General features: G+C 58.2%; 1 protein-coding gene across 13 annotated transcripts in view; it reads left to right on the top strand.

Moving 5' to 3' along the window:
- Positions 1-13989, top strand: part of CACNA1E (calcium voltage-gated channel subunit alpha1 E) — a 112840-nt gene that overhangs the window by 45346 nt on the left and 53505 nt on the right. For all 13 annotated transcript variants that reach the window (XR_010833223.1, XR_010833222.1, XM_067001526.1 and 10 more), the window contains exons 6-8: positions 7320-7423; positions 8064-8216; positions 8455-8636. Coding sequence is in view for 11 of the 13 variants with exons in the window: in XM_067001526.1 (XP_066857627.1) it covers positions 7320-7423; positions 8064-8216; positions 8455-8636 (439 nt within the window). In the remaining 2 variants the exon portion in view is untranslated. The remainder of the gene's footprint in view (positions 1-7319; positions 7424-8063; positions 8217-8454; positions 8637-13989) is intronic.

The raw sequence follows: 13989 nt of genomic DNA, 5'->3' as shown, positions 1-13989 counted from the left end.
GGGCCAGAGACCAGGAGGGGAGGGAGAAAAGCTCTTCTGCTCCCCCAGGTGCTTCCCAGCCCAGTGCCCAGGGCTTGGGACCGAGGTCTTGGTGGGGTCCTGCAGGTGATGCTTGCTCCTGGCAGCAGTGCTGGGGGTGGCAGAGCGCGACGCGTGGCGGGTGCCGGTTGTGTCAAAGCTCGTGTCACCTGCTGGGGACGTGGCCCAGATTCGAGCCCTGCTTGGGCCTGACGAGCTGTGCTGGTGGCACAGAAAGGAGCGGGCGGCTACGTTTGGGCTTGTGCTCGCTGGCGGTGGCAAAAGGCTCGAGCAGAAGTGCCTCAGGGTGACGGAGGGAAACTGAGGCATGGCAGCAAGGCGTTGTACCCAGGGGCTCTGCCAAGCTCCAGAGCCCTGTCTCCTGGCCTGCAGCCTGCTCCTGCGTGGTGGCACCGCGTGGGACGTGGCAGGAGGGGTTTGGAGGGGACACTGAGTGTGGCGCCGCCGTGGGGTGCGGCGATGGGCGCTGCGTGCCCAGGGTGGAGAGGTGCTGGTCAGGAGGAGCATCCGTGGTGTGGCCACGGGCAAGGAGCTGAGCCAGGGCCAGGCCCTTCTGGTGGCACCTCTGGGGACAGCAGGGTGACGCAGGGACCGGGGGAAGAGCCGCAGCGCGGGGCTGCATCCACCCGAAGCAGCAAAGCGGTGACGGGGAATGCCCGCGGGCTGCAGGCTGGCCCGGCTGGGCATCCTTTGGGGCTCAGAGCCAAGGGGAAACGCTGTGTTCGGGGGTGGGGACGGGACCGACGGGGACCTCTCCTGCGGGTCGGGGCGGGCTGGCTGCGGCCGAGCCGGTGCTGAGTCAGCGCTCAGCAATTACTCACCCGCCAGCTCCCTCCCGCGCCGGGCCCCGTGCCAGGGAACCGATAGCCCGTGACGGGCTGCTGGTGTGCCCAGAGGTGCCAAAACCCCCCCCGGCACGCTTATGAGGCACAGAGGGGCTGTTCCTTCCCCTCCTGGCATCCCGATTTGTGCCTCAGCAGATGGAAAAAGCTCTCCCCGCTGTGTCGCTTGCGCTTGGAGAGGCGCGAGCAGAAGCGGTGGCGGCGCCTCCCCGCACCAGGGACTCGTGCGTGTGTTGGGTCCCCCGAATTTTGGGTGAATTTCTCCAGCGAGTGCTGCTGGGCCTGCGGGCAGCCCATGGGGGAGGCGTGCGCTGCCTTGGGCGGGTGGCAAATGGGATCTCTGTGCGGGGTCTGGAGATGGTGTTTGTGGCCCGAAATTTGGTTCGCGTGGGCCTGGGCAGAGGGCTTTGGGTTCATGAAAGCTGATGGCCTCAGGGATGCTCAAAGGAGTCTGCAGTGAAGGGGGTGTTGTGCACATCAGGGACCTCGGGGGATGCTGAGTGGTTCAGGATGCTGAAGCAACAGGGATCCACGGGAGCAGGATCTGTCCTGGTAGACCCAGCATCACGCTTGCTGGCCCTTGTCCCGTCCCTCCACGGGTGACACTCCCTGCCTGGGTTTATTTCGCCACGTGTCTGGTTGGAGAGGTGCCTCGTGCTGCTGGCGTCATGGCCCAGCCACCACGGTGGGGTTCCCATGGGGGCCCAAATTACCCCAACGAGGGGCTGCTCGATGAGCGGCCTCCTGGGACCCTGCGCAGGGATGGATGGCACCTCGGGTTCAACCGGTGTTTGCTTCGTATGTCAATAAACCCAGGTTTTTCATCTCGGTGGAAATCAACGCCCACCCAAAACTCCCTAATGCTAAAGCTTCCACCAGGGAACTAATAGGCACACTTATAAACCTGCTCCGTTTATAACCTCTGGTTTCCAAATCATCATCGCTGCCTGAAAAACAGCCTGTTCTCCCCCGGCCAAAAATACTTTTCTCGGAAAATGTGCGATGAGCTGCCTTCATGTGTTTTGGGGCAGAACCGTGATGGGGACGGTGAGCCAGGCCTGGTCAGGCACCGAAGCTGAGCTCGGGACCTGCTCGGCGTGGCATTTCCTGGACCTAGAAGGGGAAAACTGCTCAGAAATGGCCAGAAAGGGCTGGTGGACCATGGGCACTTCTTAACCAGTGGTTCCTAAGAGGGAGAGGTTGGAGCTTAATGGAGCGTCGGCGATGGGAGCATCAGCTCCCTGGGCAAGGGCTGGGTCTGGAAGTAGTGTAATGAATAGAAAACCCCAACGCGAAAACAGCCAGCTTTGTCCTGCCCTGGATGGGAAGGAGATAGTGGAAAAGAAGGGTTAATTTCACTCTGAAAGCTCCCAGGCAGGCATGTGCTTTGCCTTGTGCGCTGGCTCTTCTGGTCGCAGTAGCAATACAATAAGGCGCCACGTGCGAGATGAAGGGGTGGGGGAACACTTCCAACGACAGGAAAAAAGGAGAACCAAAATCAAAAGGCCCTTGTGAAGTTGTGCAAAGGCCAGATGCTGGCACAAAAGGTTTTCCCTTCGTTGTGACTGCTGTTACTACTTGTCGGGGGGTTGCTCTGCTTTCCAGCACGTGCTGTCCCTTCTTGCTCCTCCCTTTGTATTGTGGAGGGTTGGGGAAGCTCGTCTTTGGGCTGTGCCAGCCCAGTGTCCTGGCGGCTGTCCCTGCTGAATGCAGAGGGGATAAATGCCCGGGTCGATAGAAGGAAGAGCCGGGTGCCTTTAGTCACCCCCTCGGGCACGGAGGTTTCCACACGGGTGTTTTGTGGTGTGGAGCATGGCCAAGGGGAGGCAGGGTGGCCACAGCGTGTGCCATCAGACAAAGCGTGGATGTCCCAGCCCCGATGAAGGTTAGGGCAAGTCAGCTTGGGGCTTGTCATCATCAGCAAAGGGGCACGGGATTTTGGGATGGCCACCTCGGTTATCCTCTTTTTTTTTTCTTTTTTCCAAGGATGGAGCCAGTCTCCACTGTGTTATCTCCCCCACCTCTCACCCCTCTCCCCTGCTCTTCCCTTCCAGGACAATTAGTAAAAGTGTTTGGTCTTTCGTTGGGATGAATAATTAATTCCCGAGCTTTGTGAATGATTCATGTGCCATATGCCATGGCAACGGGACATGCCTGCCACCGGCACCTCGCACAAAGGGCAGGGACGGGGAGCGTCCAGGCGCAGGGGGTGCGTTAGGGCTGGAGGGCTTGGGGCGGCCCCTGGGCAGGCAGTGCGGTGGGCTGGGGTTGGGGGGGCACAAAAATCCCCCCGTCTTTGTGCACGGCCAGTTTAGGAGGCAGAGCTGCTCACCCCGATGCTCTGCACCCTCACCATTTTCAGCTCAGGGTTTCCTGGAGCAAAGCACCGTTTTGTTGCAGTTGTATTTATTTTCCATGACTTAGCTTGATGACCATGTGGCCGTTTCCCCTTACCAGAGGGGATGCTTCAGCCTTGATCACGGGAGGTCCAAAATCATCCTCCTAGAGAAAGACCCTAATTTCTAAACCCTAAAGGGTCTGGGCTCCTAATGCCCAGGGGGAGATGCTCAATGTAGGGAGCCGTGCTGCTGCGTTCCCCGGGTGCAGGATCCATCCCATGTGCCACTCATGCACCTTCACCCCGTCCTTCCCCACCCCAGGAGCCACCATACAGGTGGTGAGTCCTTCCCCTGTCCCCGGGGACATCGTTCCCCTGGTGCCATCAGGACCGGCAGCTTTGCAGCCCCACAATCCACTCATGTTGTGGCCCCAAAACCTAGAAAGAACAAAGAAAAAAAAAAAAAGGTGTCTTTCAGGTCACACTAAACCATGTTGCGGGCAGGGCGTGGGGCTGGCTTGTGTCCCCTCGATGGATCCATCACTTTTTGGGAATATTGGGGTGAGCGGGGTCGTTGCTTGCAGAGCCACCTGGAGCATGGCAGGGCTGCTGGGGCGCATTTGTCTGCGTAACCAGTGCCAGTCACAATGATATCTGCAGAGAAGGGTTTGATCCGGTGGCCGAAAAGGGGAAGAATGGGATAAAATCCCCGTGTAACTTCCTTTCCGTGAGCCGTTTGACCAGTCTATTAATTACGCACTAGTCTCCCTCACGGAGTCAGGTGGCGTTCAGGCCTTGAGGGGCCTTTCCACTTAATTATAAATATTAATTTGTGTGCCAGCCAGCACCCTGCCTGGCCCAGATTCGGAGCTGGGATGGCTCTGGCAGCTCACTGGCACCTCCAGCCCCATGCAGGGCCCGGGTGGGCATCGCCAGGGGGTGCTCGGTTTGGCGAGGGGGAGACGGAGCCGTCTGCTTTGGGGGTCAGCATTTGGTTGAGAAAACAGCTTTGGGATATGCATCAGCTGGGTGCCTAAGGACAGAGCTGCCCGTCGGGAACTTGGGATGTGATTTCCACCCCCCTCCCCCCCCGGGACAAGGGCTCCAGCCCCAAGGTGCCCCCGGAGCTCGCTGCTCGCTCCAGGGGCTGCACGTAAATAAAAGGAGCGCGTCCCGGCTCCGTTTATAATTTTTTATTATTTATTTATTTTCTCCTAAGCATGTGTTTGTCTGCTGCTGATTGCTCACTATTCGATGATACTCTGTGGATTAGCATATATTTCCCATCCTGCCTCCTCTCTTATTTGCATCCTTCCAGTGGATCTTCTCTGCTCCTTTCTCCACCTGAATCTCTTCTCCCTTCCCTCTGAAGAAGTAGAGCTCGCCCCTTTGCCTGGGTGACCTATAAAAACGCCTTCACTTTTTTTTTCTTTTTTTCTCTTTTTTTTTTTCCTCCGGTACATATGATGAAAAGCATGAGATCACTGGGATTTTTATAGCCCAATCTGGCAGCTTTTTCAGATAACTTGGATGGCGAGATGTAATTTTAGTTTGGGTCCTTGCCTAAAAATAAAGAATAATTATTAGTACCTCAGACGTGGATATTGTAAAGCGTTCGAGAGGGTTGAAATTGTTCTGCAGATACCGGAGCTGCCTCCTCGTATCGGCACGGAGCCGTCCCCTCTCTGCAGGAAGCCACCAGACACCCCGACGTGCCAAAATCCGTGGGCACGTGCCGAGGGGATGCTGCTGCCCGGCCCCTGGGATGATGCTCGCCAGCGGGCTCGGTGCTGGAGCGATTTTTCTCCCGTGTTTTTCACATTTCGGCTGCTGAAGCTCGTTTCCAATTTCATTTCAGTTCGTTTTAGTTGACGAAGCTTTTAAAAATGCCCCTGGAGCAGATTTAAAGGGGGGAGGAGGAGAGGCTGGACCTTCCCCGGGTGGTTTCAGAACCAGGTCTTTCCCCGAGCGATGCGCGTGGCGCTGAAACCGGCTCGCGCCTTCCCGGAGCAGAAGTGGGTCGCACGGCGCGATGTGGGTCACACTGTGCCAAAAAAGCACACCTGGGAGGGTTAATGAGCAATTAACAGGTGCCCATGTCCAGAAACACCCGTGTCCAGAGCAGGAGGGTGTTCAGAGCATCCTACTAGCAGCGGTGTCTGCGCGTACAGAAGCCTGGCCATCGGGAGAGGTGACGTGTTTTATTAGAGCAACCAAAGGGCTTGGAAAAAGCAGACAGAAGCCAGGTTTGCGTGCCTGAAAGCTTGCTTGTTTTTTTCTAGCCACTTCAGTTGGTCTAAAATTAATCCTGGGCGGCTGAGCCCCTGCTCTGGGCCGTGTGGGTGCCCTGGGACACTGGGTTGGCCAGCAGCAGCTCCAGCAGTGCGCCCTCCTTCGTGGGAAGGATGTGTGGGGTCATCTTTGGCTGGTGGGTGGGAGAAACATCAGCAGTGCCACCACCTCGCTTCGGGGATCTGTCCGACCCCCTTGTGGCAGAGCTCGTGATGTGCCCTGTCCCCCCGGCAAGGACAAGGAGCACGTCACCTTGCCACAGAGGAGTCCCATTCTTAGCAGCGAATTTAGGGCGCGGCGGAGGGCTGCCCTGGAATCGCATGAACCTTGCCTGGAGGCTCCTCGCACAGGCTCCCGAGCCCTTCAAAGCAATCTGGGTTAGCAGAGGACTTTGCAGCCGGGGCTGGTCCGAGCTCATGGGGTGTCCGGCCGGCGCTGGAAGCTGGGGAGATGCTGGTGAGGTTGGGATGGCTCCGTCTCCATCGCTCCATCTCCATCGCTCCCTCTGGGCTCTGTAGGAGCAGCTCGGTGCAAATGCGTTTCCTCATCCCTTTGGGACACAGGGACACAAGGAGCAAAAGCTGCAGGTCCTGGGGGCTGTTTGGCACAGGGTGTCCTTCCACTGGTGTTTGGGGAGTGCTGGATTGTCCCGCTGTCACCGCAGGTTGCTCCAAAGAGATGAAAGCACCCGCGCTCCTGTCGTTCCCGTGCGCTGCCGAGCGGCCGTGCTGTATCGATTATTGATTTTAATCTTACAGACAATTTAACAAAGCAGTTCTCCCGAGCTTCTGGGTGCTCCTGACTTCATTAAGCCCCTCTCGGCTCTCCCACCCGCCCGTGTCAGCGTTTAGCGGGGGCTGGGGCCTGGCCAGAAGGTGTCACCGCGGCTGCGAGCCCTCGGGTCCCTTGGGATCGGGCCCTGGGTGGTGTCGGGGTGAGGCTGGGGCAGGCTGTGCCGCCCTCCTGCAAACAAAACCAGCCTGGTAATATGGGGAGGGGGGAAGACGAGGGCACGGAAACGGGCTGTAAGAGCCTGCTTTGGTGCTGGGAGGGTCTGGTGCCAGGAAACCGAGCCGCCTTCCCGAGGGGCGCTGGGCCCTGCGTGCCTCGGGGAGCGGGGCAGGGAGCGAGCGCTAATTGCTCAGCGCGCCAGAGAGCCGCTCTGGCCTGTAATTAGATGGATTAGTGGAACAATGACCCAATTTCCCTCGGTTTTTGGATTGCTGCAAGCAGCCCCGAGGTTGCCGCCACCCTCTGTCCCGCTCTCCTCCCTGTCCCCTCCTCCCCTGCTCCTGCTGCCTTCTCCTCCTCCTCTTCCTCACCCAGCCCGGGTGGGATGGGCGACCACGAGCTCTGGTGACACCGTCTTGTGCTGTCAGTGTCACCAATCCCCCCGATTCCTCCTACACTGCGAGCACCTCGGGTATTTCCACCGCTGGCCCCGGCGCGCGCTGGCCCCCTTCTGCCCCAGTTTGTTTTCCAGAGATTGGGAAATTTCTGTGTTTTAACAGAAAGCCTCTGGAGCCCTTCCTGTGCCTTCCAAGGTCATCAAACTTTCATCGCTGTATATTTTTGAATGTATTTATCTACGGGTGGGGATCACTGGGGGTTCCCAGCGTTGGGGGGCTTTGGCTGGCTGCAGCAGCCCACGAGCTCCTGTTGCAGCATCCAAGGGGGTTGGGAGCACGTGGGCTTTGGGAGGCGCTGGATCCCTGCACCCACACCGGGTCCTGCCCGTGGGACCTCGTTCCCTGGGTGGGGAACGCTCCACGGGGCCCTAACCCCGCTCTCTCCGTGTCTGCCCGCAGCATCCTCGCCACGGCCGGGACGCATTTCAACACCCACGTGGACCTGCGCACCCTGCGCGCCGTACGCGTCCTCAGGCCCCTGAAGCTTGTCTCGGGCATTCCCAGTAAGTCAGACAATCCCAGTTCTCCTCCCAGGGCACTCGCATCCTGTCCCTGCCTCCTCCAGACTGAGGGGACCTTGTTTCACCTTGGTGATGTGGGGTGGAAATTGGGGAAAGGGAGGTGAAGAAGCTGACGGGTGACAATGGGAGGTGACCAGCCGGTGTCCCCAGGTGGCACGTCCCCTCCGGCCCACCGGTGGCGTGGTGTCCCCTGCCAGCTCTGGGGTCCTGCTCCCTGGCCAGAAGGTTGTGGGTGGATCCTTCCAGGACTTGAATCAGGGGAGATTTCATCTTTTTGCAAGGTTTCCTCTGCAGGAACGTGGATAAATAAAGAAATTAGGCTGCTGCCGTGGCTTCCCTCCTTGGGCACCTGCTCGCGTTGCCCCGAGGAGATGCTCAGCTGGATGCCCAGAGCTTTGCCACCACCTCCCCAGGGTCCTGCAGGGGGGACCGTAGGGGTGATGTGCTGCAGGAAGCAAGCAGTTTGGGGTTCTGGGGATGTCGTAGGGTTTATTCCAGCGATGCCCAGGTGGTGCTGGGGAGCTCACCCTGCCCTAAAGGCTGTTGGTGAGGTGGGAGCTGGGGTGCCTGGTTCTGAATAGCGTGTGCTGAGCTGAGCTGGGCTCTTCCTTTTCCCTCCCAGGCCTGCAGATCGTGCTGAAGTCCATCATGAAGGCCATGGTGCCTCTCCTCCAGATCGGCTTGCTGCTCTTTTTCGCCATTCTCATGTTTGCCATCATCGGCCTGGAGTTCTACAGCGGGAAGCTGCACCGAGCCTGCTACACGAACAATTCAGGTGAGGAAGGCAGCTCTGTGCATCCTGAGCATGCAAAAAAACCCGAACTAACAAAAAACCAAACCAAACAAACAAAAAACAACAAAAAATGGCTTTCTCCATGTAATACATATGCCCCCTGCTTGCACGCAGGGTGCATCAGTTCCTCGTCGTGCCCTGCTCTGCCCCCAGCCCCCCTGCATTTGTGCTCTTCTCCTCCCTTACTGCTGCGTCCTTTGGCTCTGCCCTGTGCCCGCAGGTGAGCTGGAGGAGCTGGACCCCCCCCACCCGTGCGGGGTGCAGGGTTGCCCCCCGGGCTACGAGTGCCGGGAGTGGATCGGTCCCAACGACGGGATCACGCAGTTCGACAACATCCTCTTCGCTGTGCTGACCGTCTTCCAGTGCATCACCATGGAAGGGTGGACCACAGTCCTGTACAACGTGAGTGGCGAGGCTGGGGGGTTCTTGGGGTGTCTGGGCGTGGGGACGGGGTGCTGGAGATGGCAGCAGCTCCTTGGCCTGAAAGGCTTTGAGATCCTGAGTGATGGGGACAGTGTCAGCACATCCCATTTGGGTGGGAGGTGGGAAATAAGGCATGTGTGATACGTCGCAGTGGGCAAAGGGGATGTCCCATCCCAAAGGGCTCAGGAGATGGGAAATAAGGCGTGGGTTACACATCCCAATGGGCAAAGGGGATGTTCCCATCCCAAAGGGCTCTGTCCCCATCTCCGGGCAGCTCGTGCAACCTGTTGCAGAGAGCAAAGCCCTGCGGTGCCTCCTGCCTCCGGGCTGTGCCCACAGGGCATGGCAGTGACATGGGGACAAAGTGGGGAAGCAGGAGGAGAGGTGCAGGCTGTCATATGGCCCCGGCTTCGTGGCAATGGGCTCTGTGGGTTTTATTTTATGGGCTGGAAACAGCCGTGCCGGTTTTGTTCCCAGCCCAATTTCAGCGCTGCTTCCAGCGTCATTGCGCCAGGAGCGTCTCCGTGCCCCGGCTCCCGTAATGCCTGGAGGTTTGCAGAGTGGCGTTGCTCTGCGGGAGGCAAATTGCACGGCTTGCGATGGGGAGACGCACTTCAATATTCGCCGTGCTGCGAGCTGGAAGGCTGGTTTGTAACCCCAGCAAAGGCTGCGTGCTGCAAGCGTCGGGACCTCGTTCCTTTTTATTTGTGCTAAGGGATACGGGTTGGCATCCGTGGGGCAGATGGGCCGCCCAAACCCAGGCTAGGGGAGTGTTTTGTGGCCAGGGCTTGGTCTTGCCATGAGGATTCATTTTTCCTCACCCTAAAGGAGCTGTTGGTGCCTGGGTCTCTCTGCTTTGGCGGGGGAATGGGGCAGATTTGAACCACCTGGGAGGTCAGACCGAAACCAAGAGCATTTCTTGGCCGCTTCTGGTACATCAGTGGGATTAGAGACTTAACCGCGGTGCGTAGTGCCCAGGATAAGTGAGCAGAGGTGATTTTCCCCTGCAGGTCTGCCTTGGACCATGGGCAGCTGCTGCCCATAGCCCGGGCAAGCCCAGCCCTTCCCCTGAGCATCGCTGCACCCACAGCCCTGCTCCGAGCCCTCCCGTCCCCACAGCCATCACACCAGGGGCGATGCATTAATGCTAATTTGGGGTTCTCAGGGATGCTGGGGACTGGGTGTCCAAATGATTTTCCCAGCACCAGGCGCATCGGTGGCCAGCTGTGCTCTGTCATCCTGTCCCCGACGGCCAGGACCGCGCGCTGCCTCCCCTTCCCGCTCCTCTGCAGAGTACCAGCTATTACTTACCCGTAATGGGAAGTATCAGGGACCTTCCTCGGCTGCTAATTGAGTGAGGACTTGGGTCTTGTTGGTAAAACGCTGCTGATTCACTTTGCACGTCCCTCGCCCTCCCCCTGTCTTGCAGGGATGCAAAGGCTGCGGGCACTCGGTCCCCGCACGCGACAGCAGTCTGCAGGCAGCAAAATGGGCTTGGGACCCTTTTTATGCGAAAAAAGCAAACGTGGAGGTGTGAGCAGGTGTGTGCATGGGGGTGGTGTTCCCCAGGGGGTGCTCGCTGCCTTCAGGTCTGGGGGGGTCAGCCAGGGGGTCTCTGCATTTCCCTGCTGGTGTCAAGTGATGGGACCGAGTCCCTTCAGGTGAGCGAGGCAGCCTTGCAGGGGAGAGGAGGTGGCAGGGAAAATGCTTCGGCAATCTCTCAAAGAAATTGCTTACTCTAATATTCCCCCGTGTAGCTGCTTCGTGATTTTAAGACCCATTTTCCCCCAATTTTGCCAGGTCTAGAAGCGCGGCTCTCACAATTTGTAGAAAGCGTCGCGGAAAGCTAATCAGCCCCGCGGTGCTTTCCATGTGTGTTATTTTGCGGTTGCGCTCGGCTTTCGCCTTGTTTTCAACAGCCTTGCCTGCGTGAAAGGCAGGCTTGCTCTGCAGAAAGCAGTGTGCTTGGGGGGAGGAAAAACAAGCCTCAAACTGCGGGGTATTGGTGTCTTTCCCTGGGAGCATGAAGGGTTTAATTCTTTGTTTTTTTTTTTTGAGGTGGATTTTGGTTGGTGGTCCCTCTAGCTGTCCACAATGGAAGCTTAGGAACATTTTGCTTTTGCTGCTGCTGGAGCAGATCCCCCTCACCTGGGGTGCTCTGAAACCAGACCTGATTTCTGCTGGGACCACAGGGAAACCCACGCTGGCAGAAGGGACCCCTGTCCTGCCTCCCTCCCCCAGTGGCGCGGGGATGCTGAGCACAGTGGGGAGATGCTCAGCCTGGTGAAAAGGCAGGGAAAAGAGCTTGAAATCATGACTTCCTCCAAAATAGCTGGCTCTGAGGGCTGTGTTTATTCACCAGGATTTGTTTGTTTGCTCCTGCTCCGGAGGCACTCGGCTGCTGTTTGCAGGTAGCAGGCAGGAGCGCATTTTCGGGAGCCGCCGGCAGCTGCTTCCCCCGCGCTGTTGGGAACTGGGGTTTGGGGCAAAAACACCCAGTGAAGGCACCCAGTGCTCGCATGGGGATGTGGCCTCGGGATGGGGTTTAACCCTCGCCTGTCCCAGCTGTGTGCCTTGCCCCCGGCACTGCTGGAGCTGGGGACATTGGCTGCGAGGTGCAGGGACAGCAGCCCATGGCCAGGTGTCGGTGCAGGACAAGAGCATGGAAAAAAACCTCCTTTCCTTGCTGGGGGAGGGATGCTGAGGTGGGAAGAGGCAGCCCCTGTGAAATGAGGGTGGCTGGAGCAACCCAAGGCAGACAGGAGGGTTGGCACAACCCCAGTAGCCATGCCGAAGCTGGGTTGTGCAAGCGGCCGGCTCCGTTTTTGCCCAGGGCCACGGCCGTCAGCACTAATGGGTAAAATCCTTCTGCCTCCGGAGCAGCACTGGAAGAGCATCCGTGCCGCTAGTTAAAAATGCATGGCAAGGGAGCAAGCAGGCCACAGCTGCTTGCTGTAAACCCCAAATCCCTCTTGCAACACAAGAGGTGGGACTGGGGAAAAGGAGGGTGATAAAATACAGGGGGTGCCACAAGACCAACATTTTTGGCACTGGCAGGCCCTGAGCATCGCTCAGGTGCATTTAGCCCGGTGCCTTTACAAGGGAGAGGAGGCAGAGGGAGGGATGCTGGTGAGCGAAGGAGGTGGGAGAGGTGTCAAAAGGAGGAAACCTCTCAGTGCTTAGCCCTCCATGCCCTGGGACACCGCCAGGCGCTCGAGCTGGAGCCCTCGCCAAGGGAGAAGGAGTCCTGCTGCGTGTGCTTCAAATTAAAACAAACCAAAAAACCCAGCTGGGGAGGGATGAAAATTTAATCGACACGCTGTGCTCTCAGCAGGCGCAGACCTTATTACCTCCGTGGCTATTTTGGGGGGCCAGGGCAGCCGAAAAGCCCCCAGCACCACAGGACAGAGCCCCTTCTGCTCCTTGCCTGCAACTTAACTACAGGTTTGAAAGGCACGCGAGGGCTTCGGGAAGGAGGAGTTGAGGAAGTTCCACCCCAAAGGCTTAAAACCATCCTAACTTTTAACTATTTGAGCTGTTTTCCCCCCACCCCAAGTTTGCTCCTGGTCGCTGCGCCCTGCTAGGTGCTGCTGCATGCACCCCGCGCAGAAACGGGCAGAAAGCCGGGTTTTTGTTCCCCTCCTGGCTCGGCTCTTTGTTAGCACTTAAAGCCAGACCCTCTCCAGCTTGCCAAATGTTCCTGCCTTTTTTTTTTTTTAAATGTGTGTGCACGCTGAAATGACACAGCAAGAAACAAACTGTGTCTGCTGGATCCACAGATTCGCAGGCATGTTCTGTCGCAAGCTGCCTGCCCACACCCTCCGCCTTCCTGCCAGGGAAAGTCTCTGCCCTGGGCCGGCTGCTGAAGGCAGCAGAGGCTGGGATGCTCTGGCACTGCCCAATGAGAACGGGCAGTGGGTCTCATTCCCCTCCTCATTAAGCCCAGAGCCTCTAATTGCCTTTCGCATCCCAGCAAAGATTTCCTTCGCAGCCCCCGGAAGGCGGTGCTGGGGTGCCTGGCTGCGACTTCTCGGTAGATCGGAGTTGAACGGAGCCCAGATCAGTCTCCATGCCCATTTCAGGCATTTTCAAAACACTTATTTTTTTCGTAATGCTTTTAGCAATTTTTTTTTCCGAGTCAAAAATTTAGAAAATAGAAAAATGAAATATAGTGGAATTTGTTTCCCCATTCCTTGGTTTTTTCCCCTCTCCCCATTCCTTCCCAGCAAGACGTGTGTCCATGTGCTTCAGCCCTCACTGAGCATCCCATGCCCTGTTTTGGGGACCCCTGCCTGCTCCCCATCCCCTGTCCCCCCGGGATCTGCACGGTGCTGTGGGCACGGCATCGGGGCACCCACCAAGGGCAGGATGCGGCCCGCCGGGGGCCGGCCCTTGCTCGGTGAAGGAAATGTACCAATTTCCTCATTAACCTAATTTGGAGAAGAAAAGCATTTTCATTCAGATCTTGTACAGCGCCAGGGTCGCTGATGGATACCAGGCGCGGCTGGCGGGGAGTGAGGCATGGCCCTGCATGCGGGAGATGAAATTACTGCTATTAAAGGGAAGAAGGAGATCTGTTACTGCGCTGGGGAGAGCAGCAGCGGGTGTCAAGGTCTTGAGGGAGCTTGGTTAGGTCAGGGAATCTGCTGAGAGATTTTTTTGTCTTTTCTTTCTGCCGGATTGCGATGCTGCTCCTGCTGGTCTGTGCGCGTTGCTCACCTGGATGTGGCTGCGGTTTGCAGGGAGGAGCGGGGCAGGGATGAGGAGGGATGGCTCCAGCCACCCCAAAAAGCCGTCAGGAGATGCCAAACCAGGGATCTGGTGTGCGAATCTTGGCGTGGCAGTGGCTTCGTGTGCATTGTCCCACCAGCGGTGGGCACTGGGGGGGGTGGGGAAGGGAGGCAGAGCGCCCACCAGAAGCCTCCTGAGATGTCCCCTCTGCTCTTCAGCCCCAAGCCCCCTCCATGCTGGGGAGAGGAGGTGACACCGTGCACAGCCCTGGGTTACATCTGTGTGTGGACAGTGCCCCGTGCTGCGCGTGTCCCCGAGCAGGTGGCTGCCAGTCGATGGCTGTATATCACCCCAATCGAATTACCTGCTGTCTCGCTCCAGATTCGAGCAGAAATCATGGAGGCTCTCCTAATGCAGATGAATTTTGACAGGGGAGGTGGCTGCGTGCGGGCCACCGGTGTGTGCAGGGCGGCTGTGCGGGTGCTGGGCGCAGCGACCATCTCCAACAGAGCAAAGCTCCGCTCCTTCCCCATCCACCCATCGCCCTTCCTCTCCTTCCACTTTCTGTCAAGCCACCGGGAAATAAGGACTAAAGGTGCCC

The sequence above is a fragment of the Anser cygnoides genome, chromosome 8, assembly GCF_040182565.1.
Source record: "Anser cygnoides isolate HZ-2024a breed goose chromosome 8, Taihu_goose_T2T_genome, whole genome shotgun sequence".
In the NCBI taxonomy this organism is placed as follows: domain Eukaryota; kingdom Metazoa; phylum Chordata; class Aves; order Anseriformes; family Anatidae; genus Anser; species Anser cygnoides.
The sequence above is the reverse complement of the archived record's forward strand: the minus strand, read 5'-3'. Positions and strand labels throughout refer to the sequence as shown.